The sequence below is a fragment of the Biomphalaria glabrata genome, chromosome 8 (assembly GCF_947242115.1).
Source record: "Biomphalaria glabrata chromosome 8, xgBioGlab47.1, whole genome shotgun sequence".
NCBI lineage: Eukaryota > Metazoa > Mollusca > Gastropoda > Planorbidae > Biomphalaria > Biomphalaria glabrata.
The window spans coordinates 19,014,875-19,036,807 of NC_074718.1; the positions used below are offsets into that span (position 1 = coordinate 19,014,875).

General features: G+C 35.2%; 1 protein-coding gene across 3 annotated transcripts in view; it reads left to right on the forward strand.

Moving 5' to 3' along the window:
- The window catches only part of LOC106073838 (glycine receptor subunit alpha-2-like), a 124,203-nt gene that overhangs the window by 45,919 nt on the left and 56,351 nt on the right, over positions 1-21,933 (forward strand). For all 3 annotated transcript variants that reach the window (XM_056038647.1, XM_056038644.1, XM_056038646.1), the window contains exon 2: positions 5,987-6,190. In XM_056038647.1, coding sequence (XP_055894622.1) covers positions 6,081-6,190 — 110 coding nt within the window. In that variant the 5' untranslated portion in view covers positions 5,987-6,080. The remainder of the gene's footprint in view (positions 1-5,986; positions 6,191-21,933) is intronic.

Here is a 21,933-nt window from a genome sequence, read left to right on the forward strand (position 1 = left end):
ACGTCAATTCCAGGACAGTCAACATTATGTCTTAAATAACAGTCAACATCCAGAATGGATGAACTCTTCAATTAATAAATTAATTAATTAAATAGAAAAATTGTTGACGTTTCTCTCTGGTTCAGGCTAATTGAACGAAAGAAACAAACGAGAAGTCACGTGATCAATGCAGTTGGACCTCTTGGAAGATAAACACGAACGTGTGTCATTAGAGTGACGTCCCTGCTTGATTGGACTTCATTTCTAAACTGAATTGCAGGATAGTTTCATAGATTCATTTAGTTAATGCATTTTTTAAAGATGTAATCAAATCAATTCATTTGAATTCTGTTTTTAGTTTTAAAAAAAAGAGGACAAACTAACCAAAGTAATAGAAGTAACTTCAGAATGTAATAAAAAAAACAGGTCACGACTGGTCATTCTGGTCAATGAATATACAAGCAGACCATTTACTTGACTTGTCCATCTCTGGGGACGAACTTTAAGTAGCAGAGCTTTTACAGACTCGTGAGCTATCTCCAGTCTCGCCCCACCTCTTAGAACACACACACACAATAGATGTTCAATGTTCCGTCAAGATTAATGGAATGTTGAAAGTAAATGTTAGATCACTCTATAAGAAATGTTTTTATACTTGTTGAATCACTCTAGAAGAAATGTTAGATCACTCTAGAAGAAATGTTATATCACTCTAGAAGAAATGTTATATCCCTCTAGAAGAAAAGTTTTGATACATGTTAGATCACTCTAGAAAAATGTTATGATACATGTTATATCACTCTAGAAGAAATGTTTTGATACATGTTAGATCACTCAAGAAGAAATGTTAGATCACTCTAGACTGCTACATCATTTCGGATAAATGCTATCATATAGCTAGCTACATGATACATTAGGCAATCATGTTACTATTAAACCCAATCCAAACAACACTACACTTATCGACTCGTTCATACTACTTCTAGATATAACTATACATTTGTATTTCAAAAGAGGCACACATCTTGGGATGTCAACTATCAACTATCACGTGATAACACAAAGGCTATTTTTAGTCTTCCTTTGATTGTTATTTATTCACAGTTGTGATGATAGATTTGAAGGGATCCTTTGTTTTCCCAAACACATTACACACGATTCAAAGTAAAGGTCATCCTTAACAATCTTGCTTGCTTGCTTGCTTAAAAAACCTGAAAATATTTGCTAGACGGTCGAAGGACTTCTTCTCATGTGTCATGAATGTGGAAATCTCCACTGACGAGTTTTCAAAATAGACCAAATTCAATTGTAGGATGGTTATAATTTGAAAACTTAAAACGACCAAACAAGAGTTTTTATTATGCATATTGCTCTCTCCAGAGTTCCTTCATGGTTCCTTCTTTTCATTCACTCACAGTCGTTTGCCCAAACCCACCCCATTTGGACAACTGTGTCTTGCAGGAAGTGTTCACCCTTCACTAAATAGCGATGTATGCTACGCCGCGAGTCGACTAATATATTTTAATGAATTTGATTTTTTGTCCGTCATTTTTGTCTTGTTTTGAATCTTTGGTTGCTTCCCTTTAGTTATACACATTATCACCAATGTATTTTTTTTTTGCAAGCTACTCAAATCACGTGATAGCACTAAGATGTCATGATGACCTCCCAACATTTGTCATGAAACACTTTTTAGAACGTTGTCTGTCTTTCGTGCAACATTTAAGATCAGTTTTCGCTTTTTAGAAATAGAGCGCGGCACGAGGCTGATAGCAGAGGCCGGGAACTTTTCATCTCAGAAATGTAGATTAGCGTCTAGTCATGACGACTGAATTAATGCCCTTTCATTTTTCTCACTTTTCGCCAAGAGTGTCTGTAACAAGTTCGTCTCCAAGCAATCTCTTGGACAAAAAGTTTAAACATGTGTCCGCAAGAGTGATAATTTACAACCTGTCTTTCACAGAACAAAATGGTCTCGCAGTAGCATGATTCTGATGGCATCTTTTTCATATACATAACAGGTCCACTTCAAGAATGATTTGACAACGATCAAACCGATTACCGACGTAGATCTTTGAATGTCTCGCACATATCAATGCAGGGCCTTTCCGTTAATTCTTAATTAAACTTTATTTGACCTGCGCAGTCCGTCAATTCGTAATTGAATTTTATTTTACCTGCGCATTCCAGGAATTTTAAATTTAATTAAACTTTATTGGTCATGTTCTCTTTGTACTATAATGAACTATGTTCACACACACGAAGCAAAAAATACAGGATATTATTATTACTATTATTACTATTATTATTATTATTATGTTAGAAATGAACGAATAGTCATTCTCTGGCGCTGCCAGGGTCAAGTTTCGCTAAAGAGAAACAAAATTCATCGTAGTCCCTTTAACAGTTTCCACTGAGGAATTTTCTGGTGATGTGGCAGGTCTGCAGCAGTACCGCCCTCTGACAGGCAACGAAGATGTTCCTAGGAATGTTAAGGGCCTTGAAGGTGTCTGTGAGGTCAGTTGTTATTATCCCCTCGGTTGATATAACAATGGGGTATATTGTTATTTTGGACAATTTCCATAGACGCTTAATCTCCAAGCCTAGGTTCCCATATTTTCTTTGTTTTTCTATCTCAGTTTTTCTTAAATTATGAGACAGTGGTACGGCGATATCGATAATGGTAGCGGTTTTTTCTTTTTTATCGATAAACAGCAGATCCGGGCGATTGAAATCTACCGTTTTGTCGGTCAGAATAGGCCTATCCCAGTACAGCAGATGTTCAGTAGACTCGAGAACCTCTTGCGGAGAGTATTTATAATAAGGGGGAGTGTCCTTACCGATCAATTTGTACGTCAAAGCCAGGTGTTGGTGTATTAACTTTGCAACTTGGTTATGGCGACCTAGGTAGGCTGATTCTGATAGGGCTGGACATCCTGCCATAATGTGTTCAATCGACTCGCCCACATTTCCACATTTTCGGCATTTGTCGACAACATTGAGTTTCAGGATATGCTTCTCGTAATTTTTTGTCCTGATTACTCTGTCCTGTATTGCTGTAACAAAGCCTTCTGTTTCAGGGTAGAGATGACCTGCTTTGAGCCATGTTAAGGAAGCAGCCTTGTCGATGTTGTCCCCATGTAATGAAGCCGGAAATTTTCCGTGGAGTGTTTTTTCTTCCCATTGGCGAATCTCATGCCCTACGTCGTCCAAACCGATATTGACATCAGCATTGTGTAGGTTCAGAGGGGTTGCATCGGAGTCGTATTTCCGTAGGAAGGAAACTAATTTGTTGCTGGAGGCGAGCAGTTTTGATCGTATTTTTAAAACTTGCATCTTACATAATTTGAAGATGTTCTGCAATCCACGACCCCCATCCTTCCTGGGCAGGTATAACCTTATGGTGGAGGACTTGGGGTGTAGACATCGAAACTTGGTTAGTAATTTTCTAGTGAGTCTGTCAATGTCATGTAGGTCGGTGTCAGTCCATTTGATCACACCGAACGTGTAAAGGAGCACAGGGACGGCCCAGCTGTTAATTGCAGTGATGAGATTACTGCCAGACAGTTTGGTGTTGAGGATTTTATTAACTCTTTGCCTATATTTGCCTAGAAAGTCCTCTTTTAATTTCTTATGGTTTATCTTGGCATTCTGGTTTATTCCAAGATATTTATAAATAGAGGCGGAGTTCAATTCCTCGATGCTTTTTTTTTTTTTTTTATTATTATTATTGTTATTATTATTTTTGTTCTTGACGTGTCAGACAATCTCGACAAGTTGCCATACTTATTAATCAATGGTTTTGGTTTTATATTGTTTCAATACTTATTCTTCTACTTATATAATACAGACGTTACTTGAAAAAAGAAGATGATTACGTCCTACGCGTCATGCATTTAGTCATGCATATTAACCAATGGCTTAACTTCTGTCAAGTCACTGGCTTTCCTGGCTAGCTCAGGCAACCCATTCCATGCTCTAATAGCACTAGGGAAGAAGGAGTATTTGTACAAATTTGTCCTAGCATATGGAACGAGGATCTTTGTGTATTTTTATTAGATTTTGTTTTTGTATTTGAAGATTCTGGTTCAGTGCTTTATGTATAATTGCTACTTTACTTTTGAGTCTTCTGTCCCGAAGGCTTTCTAAATTTAGTATACTTTATATATCTTATTTTTATTGTGACCCCCTACAAATGTTCTACTGAACTGTAGTTTATCTTTCAAAAGTTAAAAAATATTTCTTGTAGTAAAATTGCATGAAAACTTGTGGATCTGAATTGGATTGAAAGAAATCCTACACTGTGAGTAAAACCTACAGTTAGGTGTTTATTTTCAAACCTGCTAGATTTGTGACATAGGTCTATCTATATGCGGGTAATTTCCAGATCCAATAGCTCAAAACAAAAGAGTAAACAAACAACAGAGATATATAGACATGTTGTTTGTTGCTATTACAATTTTGTTTATTTGGTTGAAGTCCGAGTTTTGACAATTTAATATATGGAAAGGGACATAACTGTATATTTAAAGTTACTCGTTCATCATCAAGAGTTACTGTAGTTGGTGAACAAGACAGTAGAGAAAGAAGAAGTGGAAACTGTAAAGGTAACCGAAACGTCTACAGTGATGTATATCTATTGAAATTAATAATTATAATGAGTATAAATGACTTGACATTTCATCACAACAGAGACAATGTCCCCGGAACTGACAGGACACAAGATTACACAGAACTATTTTACCCTCAACAATAGTTCACTTCAAAAATGTTCGCAAAAATATTCGTCGATATTCACAAGTCCAACGGTTTCAACACACTTCATCCAGTTATAAGATACAACGAGACGCTATAGGAAAGCCAATGTAGCTATGAAACTTATCTTAGGCACAAGGGTCAACAAGTGCTAAGGGGAAAAGAGTTTTTTAATCATGTATCTAAGGTTTGAGTTATGAATATTAAAGACGGACAGACAGACATAAAGTCAGCACAAACACTATAATGATTTTTCTAATCACCAATTTTTGTTTTGTTTTGATAGAACGAATGAACTGATATTTTAATTATTTTTTTGTTTTTTTTCAGTGTCACATTTATATTATCATTAAGTGATTATAAAATAGCGGAACATTAAAAAAATTAAGCTAGTAATTGTGTAGAGATACAAAAGATAAGTCTAAATCTTCATGCACTCTATAATAATAATAATCATTATTGTCCGTAAGGAAGTTTGACTTACAATTTGTGCATTACACCAAACAAAAAACATTATAACTATAAGAAACCAAAATGTACATTCACTCCAGACTCACTCATAATTTACATGTGACAAAGTTAATATCAGATTGTTCTTATTTAATGATTTGATTGCCAGGGGAACAAAACAGTGTTTGTGTCTGTTAGTCTTTGCTATCAGTGTCTTGTTTCTCTTTTGTGATGGTAAAATCACAAAATCCTGACACAAAGGGTGATTATTTATTTCTAGGATCTTGTTAGCTTTTAATAGATGTATGTCTCAAACAGCTGCCTAAATGGGGTTTGTTTTTTGCCAATGATTTTACCAGCAGCATTTAGGATTCTATAAAGTTTATTTTTATTTTTAATGCTCAGATTGCCATACCAGGCAGTGATATTGAAATATTGCAGATGTTTAGTGATAAAACATAGCCAAGGCCTTTTCGCTAACATTAAACGAGGACCGTTTTCTTAGTAATCGTAATCTTTGCTGCCCTTTTTTGCTGATATAATCAGTATTTGCAGTAAAATTTAGTTTATTGTCTAGGATAGTACCAATGTATTTAAAAGTTTGCACTATTTCAATAGTCTCTCCAGCTACAGAAACAATATCATTTTCCTTCTTTTCCCTACGAAAATCGATTATCATTTCTTTGGGGTTTTTTTACATTTAATAATAAAAAATTATCTTTACAGTATTTTTCAATGTCACATAATAAAACAACTCGTTCTCAAAATATATTCTGGCTCTATCAATGACTTTTTATTTCAGAAATCATGATGGAGTTGAACTAATGTGATGTCCCGAAGCGAGGATGTCTTCACTAAAGACTTTCTTGAGCTCTTAAAGTCCACTAAAACTGGTCATGATGGGTTGGTCAACTTGGACTCTGACTGTTACGCTGTTATTGTCCAGGCTATGTCAAGTCTTGTCAAACTCACACCAACACACTGGCCAATTTTACAATAGAACAAGGTGAGTAGCTACTTTAAAATTTGAATATTCACAATCTAACCACTTTAAGATTTGAATAGTCACAAACAAACTACTGTAGGATTTGAATATTCACAACCTAACTACATAAAGATTTGAATATTCACAACCTAACTACTTAAAGATTTGAATATTCACAACCCAGCTACTTTAAGATTTGAATATTCACAAACTAACTACTTTAAGATTTGAATATTCACAAACTAACTACTTTAAGATGTGAATATTCACAAACTAACTACTTTAAGATTTGAATATTCACAACCTAAATACTTTGAGATTTGAATATTCACAACCTAAACACTTAAAGATTTAAAATTTTTCCATTCAAAGAGTGTGTGTCAATTACAATAAAGAGTCACAAAACATTATTTTTCAGGTGACACAGTTGCAAAAACAGAAAACATTTTTTTCTTTCTAAAGTTGAACTCGTTTTCAAAACCAATTCACGTGAATGCTCTCAGTTATTTCATGTCCAGGCTGTTTGATTCTATGCTAGTCATATTATTGCACGATACAAAATTTCAACATCAATTTCGTAGATATCTCGCCATTTTTGTTTATAGTAGTTTTAGTTTTTGAAATCTAAATGTGACTGACAGTTAGATAGACGGACAGACAGCACAAAAGCTAAATATAAATCGGCGTGAGAAAAGTCGAAGGAAAGGAGCAGTAAAATAAATCCTCCAAAATATACGATTAGTTAGATGTTGAACACTTAGACTAAGCTTAGTTGTATCAATTAGTTTGACTCAGTCATTTGTCATAGATCTAGAGTAACAATAGTAAATCTGTGCAGTTTGAAATAGTTTTAGCAACTGTTTCATGCTTTAAGCTATGACCCTATCACTTGTCTGGAATGGAAAGGGGTGGCGGAGAAAGAAGATATCTGGGTGATCGCTTTTTAAATGCAATTATAAAAAAAAGTTGAACGACCTGAATTCGAACTCGCTGAAGCCTTCCGAAGCCAATACAAAATTTTCTCTCTACAAAGTATAAGGGAGACTAATACAATTTATATCACCTTATCAGTCAAGTACAATTTATTTCCTTTGTTCGAGATACCAAACAAAATAATTAATTACTAATAGTTAATTAACTAATTGTTTATTTTTTAAAAATTGATTCTTGTTTTGTCAGGTAAAAGAAATAATTATGCAAAATTTTAGCTTGATTCGAAATTGGGTGTGTAAGAAATAACTTGTACACTCCTTTTACCAGACAGACAAACAGATAGACAACAACAAAGAAGTTTTATAACTAAATGTTAATTTATTTGGACTGCTTGAACCCCACAACACTGGCAGTCAGACACATCTACAAGAAAGAGTTTCTTCACTACTTATCACAACCTGAATTCACACATTTTTTAGTAAAGTACTAAGATAAAAATCAAAGAGAGCTCTGCAGCGCCCCCTAGAGAAAATCCCTATTGTCTTTGTGTAGTGTGTTTGTACGTATTAGTCACGTTTAAATCTAAAAAAAAAGGGGGGAGGGATAATAAACATCACAATCCTCGTGTTCTATAGTTAGTTGCATCTGTAGTGTCTCGAAAACGAACTCTATTGTTTTCCAAATTAACTCTGCCCTGTGCATATTTTATGTTTATAAATAAGTAAATCCTTTTAAAACAAAGTAAAATAGTTTGTTTTATTACATTGGACCGGAAATTCAATTCTTCGCTGTTCTCATGGTGATTAAAATAGATTCCTGACGGTAATCGTTTGAAAATGTACCGTGTGTTTTATGCAAATACATATGAACTTGAAAAAAAGGCATTGTTTTATCTCCATTATCTGATGGTAGATTCCATTTTACAGACAATTAAACCATGTTTGAAATACAAAGTCCAAATCTTCCCAATGTGTATGCCTTATTATTGTTTTTTTTTAAATAAAGTTATTAAGTGTACAATCTGTAGCACGTAAGGTTTTAACCATTTCAAAAACTATATTAATAAGGCTCTTCGGAGTCTTCGTGTTCGCAATAAGAGTACGACAATTCCAAGTCAAATAGAACATTGATATCAATATGTAGCACCCTGGATAAGTACGAAGTATCCGCCTATGAGTTTGTGTTAACACAAAGGCATTTCGTTCTCTTTTTATTATTGTATTCAAATGTCACAAACATCAAAGAATTATAATGTCTCTATAGTCTCTAAAGTCTAGATCTCATGGGCTTAACCCGGGGGGGGGGGGGGTTCAAAACCCCCACGAAATGAAATCGGAATTTAGTGACTGATTTTTTGCTTTGATTCTGTTTATTTAAGGTGAGATTTTAATACAAAACCATCACTTGCACCAGCCAAAAGGTTACGAGTTTAAAACTCCCTACCAGGGGGGGGGGGGGCAGTCCAATTCCCTGCTATATATAACAAAACCAAGACTAAAACCAAGAGCTCAGGAAGTTTTGAGTTTAAACCCCACTCCGAAATTTACGATAAACCCCCTCTTCAATATAAGACATCAGTCACCAGATTCTACGAGCGTAGCATAGAGGGGTTTTGTGTTTAAACCCCGCCCCCTTTCCACCGGGGGTTAGAGCTAAAAACCATCTCTTCAATATAAAAAAAAAAGCAAATTATACATTCAACATTCATTCTTTGAGCGTAGCCATAGGGGTTTTCAGATTAAACCCCCCTTCATCGGGGTTTAAAGCTAAAAAAATACCTCTTCAATATAAAAAAGCAAATACACAGAAAATGCTATGATCGTAGCGAACAGGAGTTTTGAGTTTAAACCCCCCTTCAGCGGGGTTTGAAGCTAAAAAAAAAAGATACCCCTTCAATATAAAAAAATGCAAATTACACACTAAAAACTCTATGAACGTAGCCAGGCCAATTGGTGTGGGGGGGGGGTTGAGCTTAAAGCCCCCTTCTCCAGAGGTCTTTTTTTAAAGTTTAAAACCCCTCCTGATTGTTTTGAGTTTAAATACCCCCATACAGGGAGTTTTGAGGTTGAAAACCTCTCTTTTCAATTGGATTCTAAAGCAAACTACAGTTACCAAATTCTATTACCGTAGCTAAGGGGGTTTTGAATTTAAAAAAAAATAAAATTCCACAGATTTTTTAGTTTAACCCCCCCCCCCCCCCAACAGATGAATTTAACGATAAAACTTCCTTATACGTAATTCTAAGAGAGTAGTCAAGAGAGGTTACACATTTCTACCTGTGGCTGGGCTCCATTAATAAAGTTAAGTGAATAGTCATCTGCCAAAAATGAAAAAGACTAAATGTGGCTCAACAAAGATGGCTAAGACGGTTGTAGGAGTCAGTTATAGAGATCGGGTCTCAATCAAGGAAATCCTATATATATATATATATATATATATATATATATATATATATATATATATATATATATATATATATATATATTGCGGGGGGGGATTCCCCCAACCCCGCCACCGAAAAAAAATCCTGGCAACGCCCATGCTAGATCTATAGAGTTCTAGTCCAGGGGGTCGGCAGCCTTTAGAGTCGGAAGTGCCAAAAATTACAATTTACAAAATTTCGAAGTTTTTTAAAGAGCCACGTTTTTTCTTGCCAACTATAAATAGTTCTTACACAATTAATTTTTTTAAATAAAAAAGAACGAATTCCTATATAAGTATATGTTTTTTATATATTTATTTATATTTATTTATTTATTTATTTATATAATTATTTTTATTTCGATAACAACTAAAGCAATTAAACATTTACTTACACTAACGTGACTACAATACCAAACATTTAAGCAAACAAATTCAATGGGAGCGATGGCTTTGCATGGTTTTAGAATGTTTGGATACATTTGGCTCATACGGTAACTTGATGTTTTTAGTTTCAAACACGACTCTAAATGTTCATTTGTTAGTTGGCTTCTTACTTTACTTTAAATTATATTCACGCAAGGAACGCTTGCTCGCACGAATATGTCGATTCAAAGATAGTCAGCACTTCAAATGTCAACTTCTTCACCTCACTGTAGCAATCTGGAAGATTAGTCCATGCGCCGAATAAACTCTCGGCATTCCTTTTAAGGCTGTCCACTTTTGTTGCGTTACGTACATACATTTCTGGACCTCCATCTCTTACAACTTGCTTTTCAATTCTGGAAATTTTCCACTCAACAAAGCTTTACTTTTTAAATCGATCAATCGTATTTCTAGAGATCCTGTATCTAATCCGCTAGTATGAATTTCGTTATTATTTGTTTTGAGATGGTGTACTAGGAATGCTAGAATAGTTTTGTTGGTTTTGAATTGCTCAAATCTGTCAAGAAATTCATCTTTGATTTTTTTTATAGCTGTGCTGAAAAAGTTGCACTGATTTTATCGCGATACTGCTTTACACATTAAAATTGATTAAAACTGATGTAACTTATCGCTCTGAATATTTTCTGCAAAAAGAATTATGTTTTTCATCAAAACAAACCAATTCTTCTACCAAAACATAGGATGGGTTTTCCTTTCCTTGCAGTTTTAGATTCAGCTCATTTCATTTCTCTGCTATATGAATCATAAAGTAAAATTTTTGCAACTATTCGTCTTTCTATAATTCGATGTTTTTAGAAATGTATTTATTTCATTCAAGCACAAAGCAAAACGTTTCATCACCTTACCTTTGGAAAGTCATAGGTCGGAATACTGAGTTTCCATTTCCTTTAAGTGGTAGAGTGCTTTAGACAAGAAGCTGTTAATAATCTTGATTACCTAATTCATAACCTCATTTATTTCGGTCAGAATCGTTTTTGGGCACAAGGCGCTTCTTAGTGCATTATTCAATGAAACGTAAAAATTTCTTGGTTTATTTTGTTCCGACGAATTGTTGTTGCCCTTTAATTTTTTTCTTGTCATACTTCTGGCTCTATCAGTTGCTATTGAAACGATTTTATTTCAATCGATCTTATTGTCTTCAAGGTATTTTTGCATGGCATTCGCTCTATCATCCCCTCTAGTAAGTCATGAGAGTGGTAGCAATCCTAGGGAAGACACATACCTGACAAATTGGGCAACTTGTGTCTTGTCTTTATGTCGCAAGACTCATCTATAGCAAGTGATAAGATCGAAGAAAGTTGAATATCTTCCACCTGCAAATATGTTACATTTGAACACATTTTAGCTATGCTTTCTTGTACCGTTTCAGCGGATAGTGGCAAGCCTTTGATTTTTTTTCAAGATTTCTTTGACATACTCAACATCGGTAAATGGTTTCCCTTTTTGTGCAATTTCTAGTAGAAAACAAAAAGCTTGCCAGGATAGCACTACTTATAGATGGCGTCTAACTTTGAGAAGATACTTCGCTTACATCTCGTTTACTTGAGACAACAAACTCTACGTCACAGTCAAAGCTCGTAGTTGAGATGCCAATTCTTCTTGCGTCAAAGCGAATTAAAACCTACATAGAAACATCCGACGACGGCGTCATTCGAGACCTTACGAGAATCCGACGGATTGACAACAGTGACGACGAGTGTAATGGGGAAGGGGTGTGGTGAAAAGCGAGTACAAGTGGCTGAGAGATAGAATCGGCGCCTAAGTTTCGTTAAACGATTCAGAAATATTTTAAAAGTGTTTCGATAAAATAAATAATATTTACGTATGGAACTAAAGAGCCGCAGATTCACATCCAAAGATCCGCATGTGACTCGCGAGCCGCAGTTTGCCGACCCCGGTTCTAGTCTACAAAACACGTGTACTGTTACTGTTAGTGTTAGGGTACGATTAAGTTTTAGTAATTTATTTCGAAAATAGGGGAACTGTGTTGCATGCCCTACTTACAAGTGATATCTCTTCATTTAATAATTTAGTTTTTTAAACATTGGTAATAATGTCATTTCTATTTGATTAATACTTAAATATTTAGATATGCAAATACAATACAATTTATTTCTAAAAAAAAAACAACTAAAGTTCCCAGATTGGAAAGGACTGTGTTCATGTTCCCTTGTAAACTGTGTCTGGATACATTCATTATGTACATTTAGAGTAGCCACAACACTGAAAGTCTACACTGCTATACTTCTCCCGTCACTCCTATACGCATCAGAGTCCTTGACCCTATATTCCCGCCACACCAAAAAGCTAAACTCCTTCCACCTACGCTGTCTAAGGAGTATCCATAAGGTGCGTTGGTCCGACCACATACCAGACACGGAAATCTTAAAGCTGTCCAACATTAATTAACAGTATCTATGCGACAGTAAAAAGGTCCCAACTTCGATGGGCGGGGCATGCAGTCCGCATGCCAGACAATCGCCTTCCCAAACGACTTCTGTACGGGGAGTTGTGTGCAGGAAAGCGCTCCCAGGGAGGTCAATACAAGCGCTACAGAGACACTCTCAAGGAATGCGATATCGACATTCAAGGCTGGGTAGCACTAGCTCTCGATCGCTCCTCATGGCGTGAAGCTGTGAGTCTCGGAGTCTCAAGATTTGAATCAAGAACAGTAGCCAGGGTGAAAGAGCGCCAAACCAACAAAAAGCTGAGAGAAGAAGCGGGCCCATCTGCACTTAACCTAACCCACCCATGCCTCGAATGCGGCCGGCTTTTTAAAGCGAGGATTGGACTTTACAGTCATCTTCGAGTCCATAGGAAATGAGAAATGTGCTCATCTTCGATCACGAATATATATATATTTATATATACATATTTGGAGTGTATATGTGTGTGTGTTCGCACGAAAAAAAAAAGAGAAAACAAAAACAAACAAAAAAAATGTGTCTCCCCCCCCCCCCCCAAAAAAAAATCTTCCTAACTATATATATCTATATATCTAGGTTCAGATGTTGAGCATTGAAGTTGTTTTGTATGTGCAGGGAAGCTTGCCTAGATCTGCACGTCTAAACAAACGTTTCTGTCTGGGATAGATCCAAGCAGATTACATTGTGTACATCCCTATCACCAGTCGCTTGTATCCAAAGACCCTCAGATTAGAGGCGAGTACACCGGGGACACTCACCCATATTCCTTTTATGTACTCTATCAGGCGTGCAGTTGTTGCCCTAAAACATCGTCAGATAATTATAAGTAGAAAGGACAAGGAAAAGTTAAAAAATGCAGTAAAAACGCTTATTGGCAGATTTGTAAAATTATCCTATCATCATATCAATTAAGACAACTGATTAGAACATTATTATATTGATTTAGTATTTAAGAAAAAACTAGCAAACATATTTCAAAATATGATGTAAGAATGTATGAATTACTTTGATTCTCATTTGCTGTTGCGTGTAGAAAGTTTTACCCGCTCAATGTCTTGATGTTTGTTGAAGATGACCTTTTTGAGATTATTTAGTCAAACAAATAACGCGCCATCAAAGTAGACCTACACTGATAGAGTACGTGACATTTCAAGCTAGACAATTTCATTACTACAACATTCTCTGTAGCAATAGTCACACTAATATGACATCATTCCCCTGACCTAAAGACTATGGTAATAACGCCTGGTTAATGTCAGTATATTGCTTACTTGGAATGTCTAGAACTAGAGCTGACATATATTGACGAGACATATGTTCTCTAGACAGACTTCATTATTGGACGATGTAGGGAGAGTTGATTCGCATTACTTTTATAGAACTACGTGAAACAAGTCTAACGAGACGTTCTATTTCTCTGGAGAGACTAGTAATGGTTTCCCCCATTAGACCGAATGAGTTGAGCGTGAATATGATATTGAAAGTATTTCCTTATTTACAATTCTCACAAGGACACTACAGCATAATTTGTCATGTTCGGAATTTAGGATATTTTGTGTGTAATTTAAGTGTAAGCAGCTCCTTATGGTATAGCTACGATGTAAATAACTTTGAGCTGTGCAATAATAATTAGAGGCTTTTGTTTTAAAATTGACAAAGAAGTAACTCTTTGTTTTGTTTCTTTCACTTAAGTAGCTCTTTGTTTTATATGCAACATGTCAACAGCTCTTTGTTTGATATGCATGATGTTAGCAGCTCTTTGTTTTATATGCAACATGTCAACATCTCTTTGTTTTATATGAATGATGTCAACAGCTCTTTGTTTTATATGCATGATGTCAGCAGCTTTTTGTTTTATATGCACGATGTCAGCAGCTCTTTGTTTTATATGCATGATGTCAACAGCTCTTTGTTTGATATGCATGATGTTAGCAGCTCTTTGTTTGATATGCATGATGTTAGCAGCTCTTTGTTTTATATGCAACATGTCAACATCTCTTTGTTTTATATGAATGATGTCAACAGCTCTTTGTTTTATATGCATGATGTCAGCAGCTTTTTGTTTTATATGCACGATGTCAGCAGCTCTTTGTTTTATATGCATGATGTCAACAGCTCTTTGTTTTATATGCATGATGTTAGCAGCTCTTTGTTTTATATGCATGATGTCAGCAGCTTTTTGTTTTATATGCATGATGTCAACAGCTTTTTGTTTTATATGCATGATGTTAGCAGCTTTTTGTTTTATATGCATGATGTCAACAGCTTTTTGTTTTATATGCATGATGTCAAAAGCTCTTTGTTTTATATGCATGATGTTAACAGCTCTTTGTTTTATATGCATGATGTCAACAGCTCTTTGTTTTATATGCATGATGTCAATAGCTCTTTGTTTTATATGCATGATGTAAACAGCTCTTTGTTTTATATGCATGATGTTAACAGCTCTTTGTTTTATATGCATGATGTCAACAGCTCTTTGTTTTATATGCATGATGTTAACAGCTCTTTGTTTTATATGCATGATGTCAACAGCTCTTTGTTTTATATGCATGATGTTAACAGCTCTTTGTTTTATATGCATGATGTCAACAGCTCTTTGTTTTATATGCATGATGTTAACAGCTCTTTGTTTTATATGCATGATGTCAACAGCTCTTTGTTTTATATGCATGATGTCAAAAGCTCTTTGTTTTATATGCATGATGTCAACAGCTCTTTGTTTTATATGCATGATGTCAACAGCTCTTTGTTTTATATGCATGATGTCAACAGCTCTTTGTTTTATATGCATGATGTCAACAGCTCTTTGTTTTATATGCATGATGTCAACAGCTCTTTGTTTTATATGCATGATGTTAACAGCTCTTTGTTTTATATGCATGATGTTAACAGTTCCTTGTTTTGTACTCATCACCTACGCATTCCTTTGTTTTATTGTTCAGTAACCAACTTGTGACTGTTGTAGTTTTGTAATGCTCTTTGTTTAGTTTGAATTGGTATGTTGTTGGCTTTTAGTATTAAAATCAATTTTAGTGACATGTCAGCAATTGAACAGCAGTGTTTTGTTGTTTTATATAATCTTATGTTTCTTCTGGAGTCACTAGTCATGCAGATTCACTAGTCATGCAGATTTACTAGTCATGCAGATTCATTAGTCTTGCAGATTCACTAGACATGCAGATTCACTAGTCTACACAGATAATATCTTATTACATATAATTACCTAATTGTCCATAAAAACTGTCTATATAAACATCTGATTATCAAAATGTCTATACAAACATCAGATTATCAAAATGTCTATACAAACATCAGATTATCAAAATGTCTATACAAACATCAGATTATCAAAATGTCTATACAAACATCAGATTATCAAAATGTCTATACAAACATCAGATTATCAAAATGTCTATACAAACATCAGATTATCAAAATGTCTATACAAACATCAGATTATCAAAATGTCTATACAAACATCAGATTATCAAAATGTCTATACAAACATCAGATTATCAAAATGTCTATACAAACATCAGATTATCAAAATGTCTATACAAACATCAGATTATCAAAATGTCTATACAAACATCAGATTATCAAAATGTCTATACAAACATCAGATTATCAATTCTCCATATAAACATCCACTTTTTTAAAATGTCCATTCGTTTTTTTAGTGCCAATGTATTTTCATTGTGTCATATTGTATTGATGTAACATTTTGGTATCAATTCACGCTTCAAAACTAAGGAGTTGTTTTAAAACTCTACTACCTCTCTACTATCTCTCTACTGCCTCTCTACTATCTCTACTAGATCTCTACTAGATCTCTACTACCTCTCTACTATCTCTCTACTAGATCTCTACTATCTCTACTAGATCTCTACTATCTCTACTAGATCTCTACTAGATCTCTACTATCTCTCTACTACCTCTCTACTATCTCTACTAGATCTCTACTATCTCTCTACTGCCTCTCTACTATCTCTACTAGATCTCTACTACCTCTCTACTACCTCTCTACTATCTCTACTAGATCTCTACTATCTCTACTAGATCTCTACTATCTCTACTAGATCTCTACTAGATCTCTACTATCTCTCTACTACCTCTCTACTATCTCTACTAGATCTCTACTATCTCTCTACTATCTCTACTAGATCTCTACTACCTCTCTACTAGATCTCTACTAGATCTCTACTATCTCTCTACTACCTCTCTACTATCTCTACTAGATCTCTACTATCTCTCTACTATCTCTCTACTATCTCTACTAGATCTCTACTGCCTCTCTACTATCTCTACTAGATCTCTACTATCTCTACTAGATCTCTACTATCTCTCTACTATCTCTCTACTATCTCTACTAGATCTCTACTACCTCTCTACTATCTCTACTAGATCTCTACTATCTCTACTAGATCTCTACTAGATCTCTACTATCTCTCTACTACCTCTCTACTATCTCTACTAGATCTCTACTATCTCTCTACTATCTCTCTACTATCTCTACTATCTCTCTACTATCTCTCTACTATCTCTACTATCTCTCTACTATCTCTCTACTATCTCTACTAGATCTCTACTATCTCTCTACTACCTCTCTACTATCTCTACTAGATCTCTACTATCTCTCTACTATCTCTCTACTACCTCTCTACTATCTCTACTAGATCTCTACTAGATCTCTACTAGATCTCTACTATCTCTCTAATATCTCTCTACTACCTCTCTACTATCTCTACTAGATCTCTACTACCTCTATACTATCTCTACTCTCTCTAATATCTCTCTAATATCTCTCTACTACCTCTCTACTATCTCTACTAGATCTCTACTACCTCTCTACTATCTCTACTAGATCTCTACTATCTCTCTACTACCTCTCTACTATCTCTACTAGATCTCTACTATCTCTCTACTATCTCTCTACTATCTCTACTAGATCTCTACTACCTCTCTACTATCTCTACTAGATCTCTACTATCTCTCTACTACCTCTCTACTATCTCTACTAGATCTCTACTATCTCTCTACTATCTCTCTACTACCTCTCTACTATCTCTCTACTATCTCTCTACTATCTCTACTAGATCTCTACTACCTCTCTACTATCTCTACTATCTCTCTAATATCTCTCTAATATCTCTCTACTACCTCTCTACTATCTCTACTAGATCTCTACTACCTCTCTACTATCTCTACTAGATCTCTACTACCTCTCTACTATCTCTACTAGATCTCTACTATCTCTCTACTACCTCTCTACTATCTCTACTAGATCTCTACTATCTCTCTACTATCTCTCTACTACCTCTCTACTATCTCTCTACTACCTCTCTACTATCTCTACTAGATCTCTACTAGATCTCTACTATCTCTCTACTATCTCTCTACTACCTCTCTACTATCTCTCTACTACCTCTCTACTATCTCTACTAGATCTCTACTAGATCTCTACTAGATCTCTACTATCTCTCTAATATCTCTCTACTATCTCTACTAGATCTCTACTACCTCTCTACTATCTCTACTAGATCTCTACTATCTCTCTACTATCTCTCTACTACCTCTCTACTATCTCTACTATCTCTCTAATATCTCTCTACTACCTCTCTACTATCTCTACTAGATCTCTACTACCTCTCTACTATCTCTACTAGATCTCTACTATCTCTCTACTACCTCTCTACTATCTCTCTACTACCTCTCTACTATCTCTACTAGATCTCTACTATCTCTCTAATATCTCTCTACTACCTCTCTACTATCTCTACTAGATCTCTACTACCTCTCTACTACCTCTCTACTATCTCTACTAGATCTCTACTATCTCTCTACTACCTCTCTACTATCTCTCTACTACCTCTCTACTATCTCTACTAGATCTCTACTATCTCTCTACTATCTCTCTACTACCTCTCTACTATCTCTCTACTAGATCTCTACTAGATCTCTACTAGATCTCTACTATCTCTCTACTATTTCTCTACTACCTCTCTACTATCTCTCTACTACCTCTCTACTATCTCTACTATCTCTACTAGATCTCTACTACCTCTCTACTATCTCTACTAGATCTCTACTATCTCTACTAGATCTCTACTATCTCTCTACTATCTCTACTAGATCTCTACTACCTCTCTACTATCTCTACTAGATCTACCTAGTTCTTGCCCAGCCTACACACTAGCTCGCTTATCACTTACACTTCTGTGCCATGCTTGCATTGTTTGATGATATATTTCTTAGTTTTTGATAATGATACTCAACAGTCTACAGATATAAACAGTTACCAAATAATAGCGAAGGTGTTCTCAATCTGTTTCTCTACACTCCACAGGGATATTTTCTCTTAGTGAACGTAATTCTAGTATTCAAGTTCTTTATGAAGCTACTCGGTTTCTAAAACTGGACAGAATGGCCCCAACTTTTCTAAGCTTGTAGAAGCAACATTTCAATTATTTATAAACCTCAGCGCTCATTTCCAGTCGTCTGTGACTTGTAGACCTTGTCCAATTCTTATACTAGAAGTCAGCACTTGATGCCACTGTTATACTCTCTCTCTCTTACCCTCTCTCTTCCCGTTCCGTTGTCTTTACCACGCCCCTCTTTTCACTTCCCTCCTCTCTCTTTCTCTCCCTCTCTCTCTCTTTCTCTTACGTTAGAAGACATGAGAGTTCCCCAGTCAAGTTGTACACATTTAATCCAATTGTTTCTTACTATGGACACATTCTGGACACCATTGTGTTCTTGTTTCTTCACAGAACCTTTTTGTTCATCCTCTAGTTCAGTGTGTGCGACATAGTTCTTCTCAATCTTGTATGTAGACTTGTTTTTTTTGTGTGTTTCTAGGCCTGACTCGACCAGTTTCTTATACTTTACAACTTTGATGGACATTTTGTCTTTATTCGCTAACACCTGTTCCAAAATGTCTCGCTTGACTGGTTTGTAGTGAATTTCTAGTGCACATTAGTTGGTAACGTTGACAAATATTCTTGGATTTAATTTGAAATATTTACTGTCACAGCATTTACTTCTATAGCTATAAATCTATTCCAATTACAGCATATATTTGTATATGTATAAATCTATTTATATGATAACATTTATTTCTTTAGCTATAAATCTATTTCTATTGAAGCATTTAGTTCTATAGTTATAAATCTATTTCTATTGGAGCATTTAGTTCTATAGTTATAAATCTATTTCTATTGAAGCATTTAATTCTATAGTTATAAATCTATTTCTATTGAAGCATTTAGTTCTATAGTTATAAATCTATTTCTATTGAAGCATTTAGTTCTATAGTTATAAATCTATTTCTATTGAAGCATTTAGTTCTATAGCTATAAATCTATTTCTTTTGAAGCATTTAGTTCAATAGTTATAAATCTATTGCTATTGAAGCATTTAGTTCTAGAGCTATAAATCTATTTCTATTGAAACATTCATTTCTAGAGCTATAAATCTATTTCTATTGAAACATTCATTTCTAGAGCTATAAATCTATTTCTATTGAAACATTCATTTCTAGAGCTATAAATCTATTTCTATTGAAACATTCATTTCTAGAGCTATAAATCTATTTCTATTGAAACATTCATTTCTAGAGCTATAAATCTAGATCTATTACAACTTCGTCTTCAATGTTTCCTATTTTCTTCACAAATTCATTTTCAAGACTTGACACTGACTTCACTTCGTCTAGTAGTTTGTTTTGTTTAAACTTAGTGTGATGAGATGTTTAATTAGTTGATATTTGGGCTTGTTTGTTTAAGTCTAGGGGAAATTTTATAAATTTATCCCGCTCACATATAAGATTTTGTACAGGCACACCGCAACTAACAGTAAGAACAGACCAGTATATTAAGTTTATAAATAAAATAATTTAATAAATGAAAGTTTACAAAAGATAAATGATCAAATAAAATTATAATTAAGAAATGAAATGAAGGTGCTAATCTCTAACATAACTGCTCATCATGGATTGCTAATTGGTGAGTGATTGGAAGAGTAGAGTGTTCCTATGTCTGGCTACTTATATTCTTAGCTGCTAGCCCGTGGGTCGTCTTCTGGAGGTCGAAGGACTGGCACTCAGAAGGATGAGTCATCCGGCTCTGTCTTAGGACGTCGGCTCGGGATATTCTCTATGCTGTGGGCAAACTGGCTCTAGGGTGAGGCCGCTGCCTTTTTAGCAGTACAGAGGGTTGGTGCTGCAGACTAAGTTTCAGTGGGACGATCTCTCAGCTGTGATCTCTAGTGCTAGAGCCGTGCTAACTCAACACCAGCTTATCTTCTGTAGCGAAGGTTGCTCTAATCAGTCGGCATTAGCTATTGGGCAGTGGACAGTTTGGGCCGGGTACTGGGCAGATGATACTGGGCAGTATAAGGCACTGTGAACACTGGGCAATATGTTAAGGCCAAGGACAGTAGGCAATGCCTTCTTGCTAACAGGTATATAATTGGGGGGGGGGGGGGTGTATCTGGTGTGGTCTGCTCCGGTTACAGCCTTGGTGGAGATCTGGTAGTTATAGCAGTCGGGTGTAGCAATCGTGTGTAGCAACCAGGCTGGGGATAAGACAGACAATTAGGAACCTCCTAAAGGCATTGAGCAGGGATTCCCAAATGCCTTGCAATCAATCAGATGCAGGCATTGGTATCAATCCCAATAGGGCATTTAAGACAATTAGTTATAAAATCTTAAAGCATGCGTATAACTCAATAGCAAACAAAATACAAGTAAGATAACCACAGTAAATGGGTTATCATACAATGTAGGATGATATTAGTCAAGATTCATCCATTGAATGAGATTACGTCGACAAGTAATCAGTTATAGTAGAATGGAGAATGAGAATATTATATACTAAAGAATAAGATGAAAATAAAATACTAGGGATTGAGATACAATGATAAGGGTTTGATATAATTAATCAAAATTAAACTCATCCAAGGAACTATAAGTTCACAAGCGTGTGAGACATAATAATATGTATGAGGGACATAATAGAAATGTGAAATGATTTATTTCACATGGGCTCTGTAAGTGTAAAGCATTGTGATCTAAGTTCTTAGACAGTACTTAGATTCAAGAAAGGTTATTGTTTACATCAATCACTAAGATACAGGAATGGATGAAACATAACTAATCAAATATAATAACTATGGCTTCAAACGTAGACAACCATAGCGGCCTTAATAATACTATATGAAGATATAACATCGACATAAAATAGTACAATGTACATACATAACAAAGTCATAATGTAATGACGGGGAACGTTGTTGTGTACTAATGTGTACTCACACATTCCTATAAGATAAAATAAGTATAGTAAAATGTTTACACTCACCCGTTTGTCCCTAATGAAACATCACTAATAAACTTCCTAACAGGGGAGAATGTACGAATTCTAGCGGGCCTAACTCAGAATGCTTGGGTCCCTCTTTATATATAGTTGGGGCATTTTGTTTAACGGGTGGGGAAGAAAGCTAGCTGATTTTCTCACATGTATCTATGTACTGGAC